The sequence below is a fragment of the Natator depressus genome, chromosome 4 (genome assembly GCF_965152275.1).
Source record: "Natator depressus isolate rNatDep1 chromosome 4, rNatDep2.hap1, whole genome shotgun sequence".
NCBI lineage: Eukaryota > Metazoa > Chordata > Testudines > Cheloniidae > Natator > Natator depressus.
In genome coordinates this window covers 35,945,404-35,965,234 of record NC_134237.1, presented here as the reverse complement: position 1 = coordinate 35,965,234, position 19,831 = coordinate 35,945,404, and the positions used below count along the sequence as shown (strand labels likewise).

The 19,831-nt window shown below is 42.1% G+C and overlaps 1 protein-coding gene across 22 annotated transcripts in view; it reads left to right on the top strand.

The window, feature by feature from the left end:
• Positions 1–16,931: 16,931 nt before the first annotated feature.
• Positions 16,932–19,831, top strand: part of CAMK2D (calcium/calmodulin dependent protein kinase II delta) — a 250,983-nt gene continuing 248,083 nt past the window's right edge. For all 22 annotated transcript variants that reach the window (XM_074950780.1, XM_074950772.1, XM_074950761.1 and 19 more), the window contains exons 1-2: positions 16,932–17,597; positions 18,921–19,015. In XM_074950780.1, the coding sequence (XP_074806881.1) occupies positions 17,530–17,597; positions 18,921–19,015 (163 nt within the window). In that variant the 5' untranslated portion in view covers positions 16,932–17,529. The remainder of the gene's footprint in view (positions 17,598–18,920; positions 19,016–19,831) is intronic.

Here is a 19,831-nt window from a genome sequence, read left to right as displayed (position 1 = left end):
CACTGCAAAGCATCTTTTTCATTAGGATCTCACTGAGGAAAGATCTTTTCCACTTGCATTCTAGCTTTGCCTGTGTCATTCTGAAAATTGAAAGCAAATTCCCCACTCGTCTGAACTACCATGATTTACTGGGTTGAAGTCAGCAGACTGGATTGTCTTTCTCGGTACTCATATCAGCTTGAAAATGGAATCCTGAGTATTAGGCAGCATATTTCCAGATCCTAGCATACTGGGAGAGTGGGCTGCTCCACACTGGGATTGATGCCAAGTGAAGGTAAAAGCAGGATGAATCAAAGCAAGTCTTGCTGATCTTAAGCTGGCATATGCTGATGGAAAGCAAAGAAAAGGCTTTGCTGAAGTGAAGCCTGTAGCTGGCATCATACTCTTTGGTACATATACATGCCAACATTTAGTTCTGTGAAGAGTAGCCAGATGCAACTGAGGAAAAAAATCCTAACAAAACCATAAACTAGCAAGAATTTATGGTTGGTTAACTTTATCTGTCATTGTAATGTTTCTATATTTATAGATAAAATGCATAATTGCTGTCACATGCATAATGTACAATAGGTATGAAATATTCAATATATCCGTCCTTTCTTCGAGTATGAATTACTTTGTATTTCATCATGATGAAAAATGGCTCACTTTAACCAAAGCTTGCACACTATTAAGGAGCTGATAGTTTACGTCAACAGGCTTCTTCTGTCTTTCTTTACTTTGGCAATCACTGCCAGTGAAAGTTAAACCCAGCAGTCAGATCTTGAAAGTTCCAAGAAAGAGAGAAGATCAGTGTCCAAAGGGGAGAAGTGCCTTTAATTTTGTATATTCTCTTTTGGAGCAAACAGGTTCAAAGTAGAATGGTGCCACTTTTTTCATAAATAACAGCTTGATTTAAAGATTTTTCCTCTTGTAAATTGTAGTACTGTATTTTCAAAAGGTGTTTGCAACACTTTCCTTTCCTAGAACCTGAAAAGCCGGGAATGCCAAACTCAGCCAACATAGAAAGGAAAAGCAGGCCCAAATTAGTATGAAGTGGATGCATCATCTCTGAAATGGGGTAACTAATCCTGGCAGCCATGACACCTTTTGAGACAAAAATATACTCTCACTGGCTGTGGGCGCTCTCACCTGATCCCTCAAAAACTCTACTCACTGGATAGCTTTTGAGCTTGTCAGACTGCAAAATGAGCACACGTAATCTTGACCTGTAGAGGCTAACGCTAGGGATGAGTGGTACGTCTGTCATTATGTCCATTGATTTCTCAGCCTCTGCACAGGCTGCCAATAAAAATGCCACAGAAGTGAGCTAAACCCACAACTAACATGGGCCGTAACTGAAGGGTAACCTAGAGGGGGAAGGCTCTGTCCTGCATCGTTCATCCCCTAAGATACCTAGTTCACTAAATACAACAACAAAAACAATAATAGGATATATACAGAAATTACTGGTCATGTAAATTGCTTTTTCTGTAACTGGTCTCTTTTGTCAAGTTAGCCTCTGTGCGAAATCTATCTTGGAAGCTAAGCCACAAAATTCCGGTTTTGGAGTTGGTAAAAGCACATTTCTAAATTCACCTACATCCCAAGCAATAAGCACATTCTAAACACAGTGAATATAAGTAAGTGCTAGTTCTTATATAGTGTTTTTTCATCAGTAGATCTCAAACCACTTTGCATACTCCCATAAAAAAGATCGGAATGTTGATTCCCATTTTATAGATGGGGAAACTGAGGCACAGGGTAGTAAAGTGACTTGCTCAACATACCTAGTAGCCTAGCTAGGACTAGAACCCAAGTCTCACAAACACCAATTAGGTACACTAGCCAGTAGGCCATACACAGTAGTATGTCATTTGACGAAAGTCACCATTTTGATCCTTAAATTGCTCTGTAATGAAAGCGTTTTAAAAAACATTGCATTAATTCTTGGTACTGTATACTAGAGAAGGTAAATAGTGCTGTACACATATCTGATTTATATAGTGGTCACCAATAAAATTCTGCATTTACCAAGAGTTTTCACACCACAGCATTAGATATACAGTGGCATCTGAGATAATATGGTGCAGTAACTGCTGTAAAATCCTATTTTTTAATGCTAACTTTGGTATAATATTTTTTCAAATAAAATAAGGAGATTTTCTGTAGCATTGATTTTGTAGGAATCAAGAAAGCATTTAGCAAATCTTAAGAAAGCATTTAGCAAGTCTTTTTTTCCAAGTAGTTTCATTTGAAATTGGGATAAATAATTTCCATTATTCTTCTCACAGATTTTTGTCCCAGTGAACTGATTCAGATACTTTTTATTAAACTCAAAGTATCAGTATTTTACCTGACGATTTTTGGAAAGTGAATAAAAAATGTTTTTCTATTGCTTTGAGTATGGTGGCGAAGACCTAAGTAATTTATAAGCCCTGAAGGTATTTGCATTCTGAAAATGTTAAGCTTGTCAGAAGGTAAGCCCTCTGGAAAACTGTGCTTTGCAAATGAGATGAAAATTGAGCTTATCATCATTCTTCCCTTCTCTCACTGTTCTCTCTCACTGTCAGTACACCATCTGCCATGCTCCCTGATTTCATTATTGCATTCCTTCTCCATTTACATCCAGGTGCTCACCACGTGTTACTGCTGCTTCTTCCATAACAATACGTGCAAAAGTCAGCCCCTATCTCCATCTCCACTGTCAAAACACTAGCCCATGATCTAGTTATTTCTAGAACCTCCTGCTTTCTGACTTATCCTTCTCTTCTATCTCCTGTTCCATCAACAGTACTGACATCAAGAATAATCCCTTTCCTATCATTCTGATCATGTCCCCCAACTTCTTGACTCTCAGTACAGTACCCTGTACTTCCCCATACAAGTTCAAACTTTTTCTCATTCAAAACTTTAAATAACCTCACTATCATTTACTTTGACCTCATCTCCTATCAACACCACCTGATTCCCAATGTTTCTTTCCTGACTGCATCCTTAGTCTTCTTCATTCATGCTCCCCTATATGCTTATAATAGCTTTCCAGTACATGTACTTCAAGTCCCTTCCCTCTTCTGCATCAGAAAGTGCATGAAAACCTATGAGTTCCACAGAGCATTCAGAGTCAAGATTCTGAGGTAGTTTATTTGCTGTGCTTAGTCTCTACTGAGTGCAACCAAGCTGTAAGGGATCCCGCTATAGTTCTTTGATTTTCTAACCCACAGAAATTTTTCTGAGCACAGGTTAGACCAGTCTGGGCACTGCTGTAAATTGCAGCCATTGGCAATGGTCTCCAAGGGATTGTCTGCAAGCTGTGAGTTAACTGGAGCGCATCACACTCTAACCACTCCTCTTCTCTATCTCTCCATGGTCCCAGTATCATTGGGAGCTGCAGTGAGCAGGTTATAGGAGCCAGCTGTAATGTCTCTTTTTGTGCTATGCTTCCTCTGCATTAGACTTATGTGCAATCGCTGATCCATTTTTATGGCCTGATTAGCACAAAGGAAGTGGAGAAGGCCAGAGAATCTGGATCACTATTCTTTGGTACCTTCTATTTAGTTTGAAGCACTGTGAACATTTGTGGAACTTTGTCAGTAGTGCATATGGTTAATACATAATAACGCTTGATGATGTTGAGAGTCTCAGCCAACTTTTCCAAATTTGTGTATTTTCCATAGTATTGCTAAAATACAATAAAATCTTCTACTTTACTGGGAAAATATATTTATTTCTCATCCAGCATTAGCATTTAACATCCAGCATGTAGCTTTAGCGCCTCCCTTACACGTGCCAACCTAGCCATAGCTGCTAGACATGTGCTCAGGAGAAGAATTAATGAGCTCTGGATCTAGCTCTTCTTCTTATGGGATTCAGATTGGAGCGAATGAAAGAAATTTCAAGGTGGATTTGGACGATCAACCAGTAAAAACAAAAACAGAGAAACAACAGCAAAACACAGCTGCAGAAATAAGTCAGATGTACACTCTTTTGGAAACTCTTCAGATAAACACTGAAGATATAAAGTGGCTGTAATACATAAAATGAGAAGATATAGGCACCATCCATGAAGAAACATAATGATCCTGTTTTTGTTTTTTTTACCACTAGATGACATAACAGGATGGGAAGTGTCCAAACACTAACATATTCCTTTATGTATTTCTCATTGACTTCGAAGTACAGTGTCACCTTGCTTTCAGATAATCTGAATTTATTCACCATGCCCAATATTGGTAATTATAGAATCTATAATGGTCCTTTTAACCTATTGTCATTTCTCTTGTAGGAAGAAATTCCACATCTCCTCAAAGCCTGCCAATTATTAATTATTATTATTTATTTATATTACCTTTTTACCTAAAAAGAATTTCCACTTCAAAATATTAGAGCTAGATCCTCAGCTAGTGTATTGAAGTCAATCAGTTTATACTACCAAGGATCTGGCCCAGTATTATTAAATAACTCTTATTTTATTTAAAAGCAAAAGAGCTACAAACCTAGGGCCAGATCCTCAGCTAGAGCTACACTGATTTACACTAGTTGAGGGTCTGATTTTATATAATGTCAGTTTCATTTGCTTATTGGCATGCCTAGGTATATACGTACTGCCAAAGTTAGTATCAAGTATCTCTATAGGGTGGGTTTTCAAAGTGGTTTTGGGATTAGATTCATTCTTAGATCTGTGTACCTAAGGATTCTACTTTAATTGGGATTTCTAGGCCTTTGTGTGTTTCTGTATGCACCTCTGCCTCTCTCTACATTCTTCTTTTACATCCCCATTCACACTAAACTCTCCAGTCCCTCATCTCCACCTGCAGTGAAATGAGATAAATTAGGTTGATATGCTGGTCAAACCTCTTCTAAATGTACAGTTTAGGAGGCATATCGTATGAAGGCCAGGATGACTCAACATGGGACCTAATGTTTTTGTGTAAACACTTAACCCTTTAGTCCTGATGTGTTTCACTGAGAACTGCTCAGAGATCAGAGGGTTATAATTCATTTCAACCTTTTCTTCCACAGAGTGAGCTCTGCATCTCTTCCCTTCCAACCCTGTTGCTTCTTTTAGTGCCCACATCCAAAGTTCTAGTGTTCCTTTCTTCCTCTCTGCCAGCCAGCATGCTGTATCTCCACTGTGCATGGCCAGCTAGTTTTAGCTCTTTCCTTAGACCTGCCAACCCAGCCACAGCTGCTAGACATGTGCTAATCAGGATACCCTTTCCACCCGAGCAGCTTCAGGCCATTGGCCTACGTCTCTGAAACAGCACCTCCGAAACTGCTATGCTATCAGCTCAAGTCTTGGAGACCTGCTGTTTAGCACAACCCTACACATTAGCAAGAGATTACCCTAAAACCTTGTCTCACCTAAGAAACTAACACATGAATAATTATCACCATTGGCTCCCCTGAATGCTGGCTGATGTGGTTTAATGGATAGTGCTCATGAAATAACAGGCATTCTCAGCAACAGGTCAATTTCACTGTGTGGACAGGGTCGCATAGCCAGTTTTACATAGGTGTTTTGGCTTACAGGGTTTTTTATGTCTGTGTAGGTGAGACATGCTGTTTATTCTTCTTTCTTTTTACTTGGAGTCACTTTGTCCATCTGGTAAATCTTCTTATTTTATCTAGATTTGGTTTTTCTGTGCAGTGGAGTTCTCCTTTATTCCTCCTTAAGGGAGAGTGGGGAGGAATTTGATGAAGTCTGGGTGTGTCTGATTTTCAGAGACATTTGTAACAGATATGCCTATATTTGTCACCATACATATTTCATACCAGAGCATTTTTGTGTTGATGCTGGAAATACTGAATAAAGAAAGTCTGAAAGTTATTAAATGCAAACGATAATATTAGCCAGATGATTAGTCCTGAAATTCAGCTTTTAGTGGCATCTTGGAACCATTTAATGTTAATTTCATGACTAAAAATTAAAGGTATGATTGAAAGATGTAATATTTTTCTCATTTTATTCCTCCCTCCTACTTGTACCTTCTCTCCACTGTACCTCTTAAATGTAAAATATATATTCCAATACATAGTTACTGAGATTACTGCTATCTGGGTGTGATTAGATTCAGTCTTGATATCAGCTCTTGGATATTATACATAATAAACATAAAAAGAAAAGGAGTACTTTGGCACCTTAGAGACTAACCAATTTATTTGAGCATAAGCTCTCGTGAGCTACAGCTCACTTCATCGGATGCATACTGTGGAAAGTATAAACATATACAAGCAACTTATGATGTAGCCAGGGTTGTTCAATCTCAGAATGTCTGTTTAGGTGAAATTTCTGGTTTTACTGCCTGAAACCTATTTGCAGTTCAGGAGAAATCCCACTCACAACAGATTCCAACTTCAGGAGGTCTATTGCCAGCACTGATATCAGTGAAATGACCCCAGTGATCCACAAGCGCCTACAATACCACAGAAAAGTAGCCCACTGTATTGATGTACTCTGACTGGGGCCAAAATTGGAATATGCATGCCATCTATCACCCCACAGTGGTAAGGGAACCCCCTTGCTGCAAAGCCACTCACTATTTCACACACATTTCCCAGAGTCACAGTCCTTCATAGCAGGATATGATTAATGGCCCTGCAGTCTGGCTAGTTAAGAAAATTCGCAGCTGGGAATGTCCAAACTGTTGTCCTCACCAGGTTTAGGACCTGATCCATTATCCACCAAAATTGATATAAAGATTCCCATTGATTTCAGTAGGCACATTCTTACTCACTTAAGAGGAGTGATTCACCTGTAGTTAATGGTGGGTGATGATGGCTCAACCTACAGGGATCCAGCCCTTCGCTGGATTAAGCTGCGAACAGAGGACAGGCAAACAGAGGAAGTTTGCCTGGGAGTTCACCTGTGGGGAGTTCCCACAGAGTGTTTTTGCTTTTCAGGCTTCTGTGAGCAGTAAATACAACATCTGAAGAGGCTCTTAGAAGGAAGACATTATGGACAGTTAGCGATCAGCTGTTGTGACCCGCAGAGGATGTGCCATGTTTGCCTTTCTCCCAGAGGATAGAAGCAATTCGTCTGTATGAAGTGCAAGCTGGTCCCCATATTGGAAGAGAAGGTTAAAGGACTAGAGACCCAAGTATCAACCCTGTGTTGCATCAGAAAACATGAAGACTTTCTGGATAGAAGTCAGCATTTGGTACTGCAGTCACAGCATGCTGAAGAATCAGAGAGGACACTGCAGAACGGGGAAGAAAATTGGCAGCATGTGACCTCCAGAAGAAGAAAGAGGAGAACCGAGGTACCCCCAGTGCAGATAGAGGTAAGAAACCATTTTCAGGCTCTCTGCACAGGTATTACAGTAGAGAATGGTTTGTAGAGTCATCTGAGGGAAGGGATCAGAAGGAGACCCCATCGACTGCAAGGCATGGGATGCACTGTCCTAGGGATTGGGGTTCCACGACCACCACTCCCAAGAGGAGGAGACGGGTGGTGGTGGTTGGGAACTCCCTCCTAAGAAGGATGGAGTCATCCATCTGCTGTCCAGACCCAGAAACTTGAGAAGTGTGCTGCTTGCGTGGAGCTAGAATTCAGGATGTGACAGAGTGTCTGCTGAGACTGATCAAGCCCTTGGACCGCTACCCCTTCCTACTTCTCCACGTGGCACTAATGATATTGCCAAGAATGACCTTGAGCGGGTCAGTGCAGACTACATGGTTCTGGGAAGAAGGATAAAGGAGTTTGAGATGCAAGTCGTGTTCTCGTCCATCCTCCCTGTTTAAGGAAAAGGCCCAGGTAGGGACCATCGAATTGTGGAGGTAAATGTGTGGTTCCGCAGGTAGTGTCGGAGAGAGGGCTTTGGATTCTTCGACCATGGGACGCTGTTCAGGAAGAAGGATTGCTAGGAAGAGATGGGATCCATCTAACAAAGAGAGGGAAGAACATCTTCGCAGGCAGGCTTGCTAACCTAGTGAGGAGGGCTTTAAACTAGGTTTGCCAGGGGATGGTGACCTAAGCCCAGAGGTAAGTGGGGAAGTGGGATACCGGGAGGAAACACAAGGAGGAGGGTGCAACAGGGGAGGCCTCCTGATTCATACTGAGAAAGTAGGGCAGTCGGCTAGTTATCTTAGGTGCTTGTACATGAACGCAAGAAGCCCTGGAAACAAGCAGGAAGAATTGGAAGTCCTGGCACAGTCAAGGAACTATGATGTGATTGGAATAACAGAAACTTGGTGGGACACATGACTTACGAGGAGAGGCTGAGGGAACTGGCCTTGTTTAGTCTGCAGAAGAGAAGAGTGAAGGGGGATTTGATAGCAGCCTTCAACTACCTAAAGAGGGGTTCCAAAGAAGATGGAGTTAGGCTATTCTCAGTGGTGGCAGATGACAGAACAAGAAGCAATGGTCTGAAGTTGCAGTGGGGGAGGAGATCTAGATATTAGGAAAAACTATTTCACTAGGAGGGTGGTGAAGCACTGGAATGGGTTACCTAGAGAGCTGGTGGAATCTCCATCCTTAGAGGTTTTTAAGGCCCGGCTTGACAAAGCCCTGGCTGGGATGATTTAGTTGGGGTTGGTCCTGCTTTGAGCAGGGGGTTGGACTAGATGACCTCTTGAGGTCTCTTCCAACCCTAATATTCTATGATTCTAAGGGAAAAAAGAAAATCGCTTTTCTTATGAAAGATATGCTACATTAATGTTCCAACACATAACAGTTTACAATAGTGTTTTGGATCCCTTTTTAAATAAAGATCTCTGTGTTCAAAAGGTAGCATGGCCTAGAGCAGTGGTATTCGCTAACTTTACTGCTGGAGTCCAAATTCCTGTATTTGGGGCATTGCTTTGAGCTGCATTACTTATCCTCAGCATTTAGAATGTAAGACTAAACCACCTACATTCTTTCCCTCTTTCCATTCTTCCCTTTCACCTTTCACTCCCCATTGCAGAATTGAGGAATTTACACAGGAACCAGGGGTATCCTCTCTGAGAATTATTTTTAAAAAATGTCTGTCATTTACTACAATCCCAAGCACTTCAGTCATCTCGGGCTATAATCCAGAGTGATGCTGGCTCTTACAGTTCACATGTAGCACCCCCTGGGGATGGAGGGCACAGCTACCAAAGCCCCCGAAGTGGGCAGCGCTGATATGAGAGAGAGAGAGAGTAGCCAAGACAATCTCTTCTTAAGGGGCTGTTATGGAACTCCAATCACAGCTTCAAGCTGCACTCCACCAGCAGAACTCCTGAGGGAGGGCAAAGAGTGTTAGGGCATCGACTGCCTGCTTTCCCTTAAGGAGGAATTGTACCTCTCTGCTCCAGTGGAAGTGAATCGAGTTCCAAAATACTGCTCCTCAGAAGTGTCTTCAATGAGCCAACGATAAAAGGCATCTCAACCAGAGATGGCTTGGTATTTAAGATTGAGGGTGAAAGAGCAGAACCCCCACTTCCTCCTGCACACCTACAGCCTCCTCACAGGCAGTGGGAACGCTGTCTATAATAGAAAACAGAATGCCAAAATGTTGCAATAAAATGCATATCAATATATCTTTATAAGCATACATATGTCTTTATAGCTGTGTTCTGTGTATCCAGGATATAGTGTTTATATAGCAATGCAATGCATCACTACTGAAATTGATTTTATTGCAATATTTTGGTATTCAGCTTTCTATGATATAAATGTCTAAAAATGCAACTTATTGCCATGTGCCTCCCTGTCTTTTATTCTTCCTTCTTTTTCCTGCCCTCCACTTCACTTCTTCGTTCCTTTTGTTGTATATTTTTGTCTGTATTTTCAACAATGATTTTTGCTGTGTTCACTCCTTCCTTTCCCCCTGTTTGTTCCATTTCTTCTTCCTCCTTTTTTCTTACACCCAATCCTCTCTTCCTCCATCCTTCATTTATATTTCTTCCTATATGCCATCATTTTCAAGCTTTTTAATCTTACAGTAACTCCTTGCTTAACGTTGTAGTTATGTTCCTGAAAAATGCTACTTTAAACAAAACAATGTTAAGTGAATCCAATTTCCTCATAAGAATTAATGTAAACGGGCGGCGAGGGGTGTTAGGTTCCAGGGAAAAAAATTTCACCAGACAAAAGATTATATTTTTATACACACACACACACATATACACACTATAAGTTTTAAACAAACAATTTAATACTGTACACAGCAATGATGATTGTGAAGCTTGGTTGAGGTGGTGAAGTCAGAGGGTGGAAGAGGATGGGATATTTCCCAGGGAATGCCTTACTGCTAAATGATGAACTAGCACTCGGCTGAGCCCTCAAGGGTTAAAACATTTTTGTTAATGTAGCCTCACACTCCACAAGGCAGCACGGAATGGAGGGAGGGGGGACAATATGGCAGAGAGAGACAAAGACATACATGGTGTGTGAGAGAGAGACGCGCATTGCCCCTTTAAGTATGCTGACTGCACTCTAAGTACACTGCCCTTTTAAGTAGATCAGCAAGTTGAGATAGCAGCTGCTGCCAGCAAGCTTCCTCTGTCCTGAGCCCTGTCATATCCTGTCCCCTCCTGCTCTATGGAGATGGGGTAAGCGGGGGGCAGGAGTGGAGGGGAGGGGGACACCCTGACATTAGCACCCCTCTTCCCCTGCCCCTTGCACAGGAAGCAGGAGGCTCCCGGGAACAGTTTCAAGGCAGAGGGCAGGAGCAGCACATGGCAATGGGGGGAGGGACAGCTGAACTGCCCAGCAATTAATAGCCGGAGGGACAGCTGCCGCACAGCACAGGGAACTTAGGAGAGCGGGAAGCTGATATGGGGCTGCCAGCCCCCACTGGTTCCAAGCCCCCACCAGCTAGCTGCACCGGGCTGCTCTTTCTGCAAGCTGTGGACAAAGCAGGCGGCTGCCAAACAACGTTATAAGGGAGCACTGCGCAACTTTAAACGAGCATGTTCTCTAATTGATCAGTGACATAACAAAACAACGTTAACCGGGACGTCATTAAGTGAGGAGTTACTGTACTTCTCACCCTCAATCTTTCTCTCTCTCCCCGCTCTTCAGTATCACAACTTTCCCTTTTCTAAACAAATTCTATACTTCTATCTCCTGTCCTCTTCATTCATCATATCTCTCTCTAATTCTCCACCAGTTAGCAAAAAACTCATTCATTCTCTCTATATGTACACCAGATACTTGTCCTTGCTCAGATTCCATCCAGTCTAATCTCTCCTTCCCCTGCAGCATCCAGTCTGTCTCCTCTTTCCCTTTTCCACCTAAAATCAAATTAGTCTCCTCTTCCCCCCTACCTTTTACACAATGTGCTCGCTTTCTCTACTCTTTCCTCTCCATCCACCGTCTTCCCTTTCCTCCTTTTCATTTCCAGTCTCCTCTCTCTCCTCTAAACTTTACATTCAGCCTCTTGTTTCCTCATAGAACATAGGGCTTCCACGAGAACTTTCCAAACAGGACCATATATAAACCAGTCAGTGATGTCTTTCTTCATCATTCTAAGAGAGAAACAAACTGCCCTCATTCAGTCAAACAAGCTGTTAACTCTAAAACCTAATGGTAGCACTTTAAATGACAATGTTGCTAACCATTTCACAGATGATCATTTTAGCAGAAATGTCCAGCTAATGTTTTTATCTCACAAGGTCAAACTACCTCCTACACTTTGATAGTTAACCAAATGCCCCTGCTGCCAATATCTCCAGCTACCCTCTTGACAATTTCTGTAACATAGTCATGCACTGTCAGTACTAACATCTGAGGAACCATTAGGAGGAGACTACAATAAACTGAATCTAACAGTAAAAGGACTAAAGCCTGTTAAGTCAATGGGAATCTTTGGATCAAACCCCAAATGAATAACACAAGGAATATTTTATTGATTGACTTATTCATTTTCATATTTAATTCAATAACACACCTCAAGCTCCTTCAGAATTTCCAGTCTGCTGCCCTAGGGTGCTCGAGGATTTTGCCACAAGAGAACATGACGCCTTGGAGATGACTAAGTATTGCAGTTCAAGGCCATCTGGTCATACAAATAAATATATCTAACACCAAATAAAACTGCTCCATTTTCCAGGCCATTTTGTGTCTAGACCTTTGTTCTAAATTGGTTGCTGAATTTGTTCATGATATATATATATATATAATATTCTTAGCAGTGCTCATAATGAGAAGTCTACACAAATAACCTTTTAAAAGCTCAGTAACTCTTTCACATGCATCACTGGCAAATTGAAAGCCTGTGTTTGCAAGTATCACAAATAAAAAGAGAACCTCACTCTCACTATCTAAAAATAAAACTATATAGCTAAAGAGCTCACTGAATAGTAAAACCTTTAAAATAAATGCCACTTCTCCATACCTAGGGAGGTGGTAGAATCTCCTTCCTTAGAAGTTTTTAAGGTCAGGCTTGACAAAGCCCTGGCTGGGATGATTTAATTGGGGATTGGTCCTGCTTTGAGCAGGGGGTTGGACTAGATGACCTTCTGAGGTCCCTTCCAACCCTGATATTCTATGATTCTATGATTCTTTTTCCACAGTGAATGGCTTTATCACAGTTTACAGTTAAATTCATTCCATTGAATTGCAAGATTTTGTTAAATTACAGACTCTTTAGAGGAACTAGCTATCTGGTTTTTCATATATTTTATCTATATACAATCCTCTCTTGAATTTTTCTGTTTCAGGGTTTTTTAAAGAGCCTTTTTGTTCTCCATTTATATCTGAGTTTCTTCATCCAATATAAGACCCACAAATTAAAGATCTGTTTCCTTAGCCTTAGTAGCATACTGAACAATTAGCCATTTTTTTCAAAAGTGAATTTAATGGGTCAGATCCTTGGTTGCCTTTTTTTGCTGCTTTGACTCTCATCCAATTTTGAGGGCTTATGTGGAACTTAAATGTCAGGAATTATGCTCCTCCCTGCCATCTGCAGAGGGATGAATTTTATCCAGAGTGAATGGTGTGTTTTAAGAAATATCCCAGCCTTTAAGACGTTTCAGAGTTGTGTTTTACTTCTTTCATAATGTAAATTTTCTGAATCCAGATTTCCCAGCTTTTCTCACTATAAAGAAGTGTAAGTAAATATTTCCCTTTTTCAAATGCCCAATTTTCTCATGTTTTGCCAATTCCAGTTTAAGATTTCCTATGAAAACTCCTTGGACCTATTTTGGATTTTATTCAGATTGCTCCATGAGGGAGGAAAAGGGTGAGAGGAATGATTTTTTTGGATTCTTGTCTTTCCAGTGTGCAGCTCCATGATGTCATAACCATAAGAGCACCATACAGAGCTGATGAAAATGACTTGACTTTCTTCATTTCCTTTTGACATTTTGTGTTAATTAAATGAGAAGCATGGGGTACTACTACTAATTTCTCCTGGGGGAATTTTGTGTCACTGCGCAAGTGTAGTTTAAATGAATTATTACTCAAAGTTCTGTATTAATATGCCTAGTAAGGAATCTATTTGTCAAAAAACATTTTTTGTTGTCTTATTGTTACAGACATACTTGCTGACAGGTATTTTGAAGTAAATTACCAAAATAAGTGAAACTGGCATGATTATATTGTTATTTTGATAAATAAAATATGCAGAATTTTGCAGAATTTTAAAATATTATACACAGAATTTTTAATTTTTTGGAACATAATTTTTAACTTTTTGATGCAGAATTCCCCCAGGAGTATACTAATAGGTGCTTACCCCAAATACTTGTTATTAGGACATATCACCATGAAAATGAGATAAGAACAGTATTGGAAACATAACATGGGAATATGTTTATTTTTAGAATATATATACATAACACCTACCAAACATGTCCCTAAAGTGCATGCAGTTATCAAGATGCACTGGGGTTTTAAAACTACTGATTTATTGTGCCTTATTTATGGAAATGTATGTACATTTATGCACAATTTGCATCCTATTTTACAGCTCTAGGATGTTGGAAGGCACGCTAACAAGCTGGCTGCTTGCTTTTTATTTGCACCATGTCCTCCCCATCTGCCTGTAATTTCTTTCCTCCCTCTGTGGTGAGTGCTGTTGCCTGTGTTAATGCATCCTCCAGTTGTTTACACTCTTTGCTGAATATGCAATGTTGGGGTGGAACATATGGTGTAAATGTTTTGTACCTGGTCATGACTTTGTTTACAAAACCCACACCCTCTATCTTTCTGGTATGCACACAATGAGCCTGGGATGTCTGCATCCATGCCTCACATGCATTTCATCCAGTGGAAACTTATCTTTAAAGAGGGTTATGTGCTCTTTGCCTCACTGGAGACAAAAGTTACTACATTCTTAACTCTCTCCTGTGGTGAATAGTCAAGATCAGGCTCATAGGCCCTGATTTTGTAACTTGGCTGCCTAAAGTCAGTGGGAGATGTGGGTACTTATTACATATGTAAACTCTTATTTAGGTGCCAAAATGTAGATTTAGGTGGTTAACTTTTAGACACCGTACTTGAAACATTTTGGCCTCAATGTGCAAATTGAATTTTACAGTAAACATCTAATGTGAATTTATGAGAATTTAAATTGTGCTGTTTTAAGTACTGTGTAGATATTAATTTCACTGATTAATTATTACACCATTGCTGTTAGGCATATGGGAAAGAACTGAGAAAGAAAGGTGAAATGACCTCTGATAATGTGAGAGTTTGTCATCCCATTTCAAAAGTACTTCTATGTTAATGTACATTAGGGAACTTGTAGTGCACACCAGCAGGGCCACAAGAGCCAGCTAGTGCAGACTAAAACTTACACACTTCTGTTGTGCACTACTACTCTGTGTAGGCAAGCCCTACGTTTACAGGGATCCCAGCAATGAGACATAATTGTCGCTGGGATGGGGCCATATCAGCGAATGAATTAACAGAAATACTGCAAAGTCTAGGACAAGATAATGAAAAAAAAATCTGCATCTGATTAAAGGAAACCCTCTCATCCCAGTCTCAGTAAGACAGAGAAGAATTGCCCTGCTTGATATTCGGCCAGGATACTCAGGTTAACATTCTGGTATTTTTAATGACCCTGAGTGGGCAGGGAGATTCATAGATTCACAGGGTTTAGGGCCAGAAAGAACCACGAGAACATTTAGTTTAACCTCCTGTATAGCACATGCCATTATATTTCACCTTGTTACCCCAGTAACTATGTCTCTATTAATACCTATCATTAACTAGATCTCTATTCTATTATTATTTGTACTGAAGTAATACTTAAGAACTTTAATTGTAGATAAGGATGTTAGTCATAGACCAGTACCTCATTCTTCTGTGCCCTGTATAAACACATAACAAAACCAACCTTAATTGTAACATATCCTAACTTTGAGTACTTAACTTTGTAACCTGAATAATGTTCCTTTAATGTACACATGTGCAGTCCTGCTACACATAGAAGTTGAGAGCATATGGCACATGCTCAGTCACTCTGTGGAGCTAAACGCCCACATAGTCTGGTCAACACAAGCAGCTAGGAGTGGGTGGAACATGCTGAATGAGGATAGAATCTTCAGAGATTTTTGCTACTAAAATTAAAGAAGTCGCTACTGACCATGCACAAACTGCAACTGGGGCAGATTGTCACGGGGACGGCAAAAGGGATATCCTTGACACAAAGGACACCTTCCTGCCAAATATCAAGTCCCTTTTCCAAAGCACAAGGGCACTACAGCTGTTAGAAGAAAAGGTCAGCAGAATTTTGAAACATCGGCAAAGAACATATTTTCCCTTAGCCTCCTGCTTGGAAAGTGGCTGAACTGTTTTTTTGCTGAAATTTTAAAAGAAATAAAATAAAAATTAAATGCCTAAATTAATCGGCCCGAGGTAGAAACCTATCATGTAAAATTTAAGATTAAAAGATTAAAGGCTGGCAAAGCGATAAGCAACTGAAAACAGGGTGTTGTGCAAATTTAACCATACTGCTACCAGCACTATCCACAATACACCAGATGATAAACCAGATTCCCAGTGTTGGGGGAGTCGCTGGAGCTGGGAAAACTACAAAGAAGTGTCCAGGGGATTGTGTAGGCGACAGCAGTGGGGAAAGGTACTGTGTCTATATGCACAGACCTCTCCCTGCACGGGTACCTGCTCTCCCTGCACGTAGACACTCCCTCACCAGCTTTCCCGCTGCGCTAAACCCACAGGTTCAGTGACACCGGGGAGCAGCTGCTAATCTCGTGAGGCAGCACACTCGCTCCTGCCCCGCCCCAACCAGAAGAGAAGTCTCGCGAGAAGCTGCACGCCTCTCTTGGCTGCCCGTAGCCGCAAGGAGGCTGCCTGGAACGTACCCAGAGAGTGTGTCGATGATGACGCTACAGAACGGAACTCAGCGAAGGGCGGATGCAGTGATGGGCGGGAGGGGAGGCAGTGTTCGCTGCTCCGAAGGGGCGCTGCAGCCGCGCGCGCGGGCGTTGGGGCGGGAGGGGAACCGTGCGCTGGCAGTGCGCAGCTGTCACCCCGTGGGCGGGGGTCATGCAGCTTGTCCCTTAGCTCTTGAGTGGACCCACGTGCCTCTTTGCTGGCTGGCTGAGGCTGAGCAGCCGGCGTAGTATGCAACTGTGCAGCTTGCAGCGGGCTTTACTCCAGTCCCGGCACACAAAGCAGAGCTGCACCCGCCCTCCCCGATCTCGTTCTTCTGGGTTAGGCTGATGCCCAGCCTCTGCCGCGGGGAGAGGAGGGTTGCTGTTTGAATGAGAAATTCACCCATCTCCCCGCTGCTTGTGCACAAAACGTGCCCGGCTCCCACGGTGGGAGCCCTGCAAAAAAACAAAAGGGAGAGAGAGAGAGAGAGAGAGAGGCGGGAAGGGAGGGGGGTGCCACGGCCGCCCGCTCGTTTGAGCAAGCAGGCGGCCGCAGAGACTGTCTTCCGTGGAAGGCCACGCGAGCGCCGCTTTCCCCGCGTGTGCGCGGCCGCCGCTAGAGGGAGCTGTGCTACAGAGAGAGGGAGGGAGAAGGGAGAGGCAGCTGCCGCAGGAGGCGAAAGACCCCCCCCACCCCAGCTATTTCTTCGACTCAGGCTGCCCCCTTCCTCCTCAGCTCTGCGCTGCTGCTGTCAATAGCGGTGGCCGGACGAGCCGCGGAGCCCCCCGACAGCCCGGCTGCCCTCCGGCTAGCGCACAGCCCCGCCGCGGAGCAGAGGCGGAGGGGACCGGGGCTGCTGCTGGGTTCCAGTTCTCCTCCTCCTCCGTCCACCCACCCACCCAGCTGTGTTAGTCTTCTTCACGGCTGGCTTTGCTGCCGCTCGCCTTCCCGCTCTCCCCGCGGGTTTTGGTTTCCCTTTTGCCGTCAGTTTCCCCCTGTGCGCTGACCGGTGGGGAGCAAATTTGAACGAACCAAAAAGCGGAGAGGGGGAGCAGCTCCGCGCGGCGGAAGAGCGGCAAGGTAGCTCGCGGAGAGGCGTGGAGCTCCCCTCCCGACCAGCCCCATCAAACCATCCGGTAAGAAAGTAAAGAAGCCAGCGAGGGTGACACCGACTCGCCGGCAGGCGGAGGAGGAGGAGAAGCAGCGCGTCTTCTCTCCCGTCTCGCTTCCTTTCCGTCCCCGCTCTTCCCAGCCCGTCTCTTCCTCCGAGGTACCGGCAGGAGCAGCCTGGACTCATGATGGCTTCAACCCCTACCTGCACCAGGTTCACCGACGAGTACCAGCTCTTCGAGGAGCTTGGAAAGTAAGAGACCTGCCGGCCGCTGCACATTGTGCCGGGAAAGGGTCTTTCGGTTGGGGGCAGGGGAGGTGGTTTGACAGATCAAGGCTGGGCAAAGAGGGGGCTATTGTTTGGGTGTAAAATGAAGGGGGAGGGAGGGGTGTCAGGCTGGCTGTTGTCTCAGATCCTTTGCAAAGGAGACTTAGTGCATTGCTGATCTCTGCAGTTGGAGCTGTCATGGGGGAGGGAGGATTCAGCTCTATGCACGTATCTAGATAATAAATTCATATTTTTCCCGACACAATTGCTTCTGTTTTGCATGCTTGTCTGTTTTATACTTGATACAATTCAGTGCCACGTTTATTGATGGGGAAAGTTCAGCGGGGTATACAGTATAGTTTGCAACCAGCACTTTTAAACGGGAGGGAGGGCGACCCTGCGTGAATGTAGCTTGCCCCCTCCCCTGCCCTCCTCTTGTTATTTATGAAAGATTGTTCTTTTCGATCTTAATGTCAGAGAAATCTCTGCCCAGAGCATGGTGTGCTTTTGTGTTTTTCATGTCCACGATCAGAAAAGCTGTGCGGTTTATTTAGACACTCGAAAATACACCCAGACGTTCATAGATCCATTGTTTACAAAGAAGCTGGCTGGCTGTGTATTGTTCAGACCTGAAATTAACTATTGCTCAGTCTCCAGTTTTTCTCTGATTTTTTTTTTAATTTGTGAATTCATTGCTGTGTCATTTCTTTATGTAAATGACTTGAAAAGGCTTGTGGGGATGCCATTTGGTATTAAAAACATGGAGAATATGTTGTAAACAGCTATCTAATTCAAATGCTCCTTTTCTGCAAGGAGTAGGAATGTCCCCATGTAGCGCTGTATTCATTAAGATGTACTTCCTAGTCACACAAATGGGCTCAGTGTTTAAATTTAATTAAATACAATCGCCATGTTGACAGAGCTGGAGGTGAAATTTTTACACAGAGTTTGTTTCGTTTTTCACACTTTTTTGCTGCCTGTAAGGTAGTCACACAGCATTTGAGGCTTTTGAGGCAGGGAACTGTAAAAATGTTCACGTTTCCGGTGTGTAAATACCATTGCTTATAATTTGCTGTGTACATATATTTAAACTGTTTAATGATATGACTTGTGCTGACTTGTATTTTAAATCCAATGTACTGTTGTTATCTATAAAATGAGTAATGATTGCCATTTTGTGCTCATTTTCCTATCTCCTGTATTGACATTATGCGTTTCAATCAAATCAGTTAAAAAACTCAAATTATTAGAACCATTATCCAGTATTACAGCCCTTGTATTGATGTTCGTCTGGTTACTGGTTTTCAGGGGGGCGTTCTCAGTGGTGAGAAGATGTGTGAAAATTCCTACAGGACAGGAGTATGCTGCCAAAATTATCAACACCAAAAAGCTGTCTGCTAGAGGTGGGTATTTTTCAACCCAGTATTTTCAGTGTCTCTCTCTCGATTCCTCTCCCCCTCTTCTTTTTTCTTGTTTAAAATAGTACTATATCTAAGCTTTTGTACACTGAGTAGATATTTTATTTTATTCTCCGTATATTTTCCATTTTCCTAAAATACTGGTTAGATTTTCCATGTTGTAAAGTAATCTTTCACTGACCGACAGTGCTTAGATATGAGATTACTGCTCTACCATGCTAAAAGGAAAGATGTACAAATTCTAGACCATTTTTTTAAAGATGCAAATCTGCTTTTCAGCTTTGTGTGTGAGAGAGTTAGAATAACAGCCTGGAATGTCATTTTCTTTTATTATTTTTTGAGAAAATGCTCTCTCACTCTAATTTTTATGAAGAAAAATTTGCTCAAATCTTAATTGAATAACATTCTTCCATTATATTTAAATATCAACATAATTAATCAAGCCATATTTAACAGTGAACACCTTTAGAAAAAAATCTGATCTGCTGCACATACAGTTTTTCAAATGAAAATGTAGTGTAATAGGGTAGACATTTTATAAAATAACTATTTGTGTACCAAGTAGTGATGTTTAAGTGAAGCATTTGTACTGTTATTTCTATCATGCACACATTTTCTTTTCCTTTTATTTGTATTTTCCTTATGTGGTATATATCTGAGTATGTATTTTACAGCTGTTTGTATCTATATCTAGATATTCACTGGTTGTATGTTTACACCACATTAAAGAAACTATATATTTACTGTTTGTTAGGACTGCTGAAAATAGGCCTTATACTTACTGTTTGGTAAATCCACACT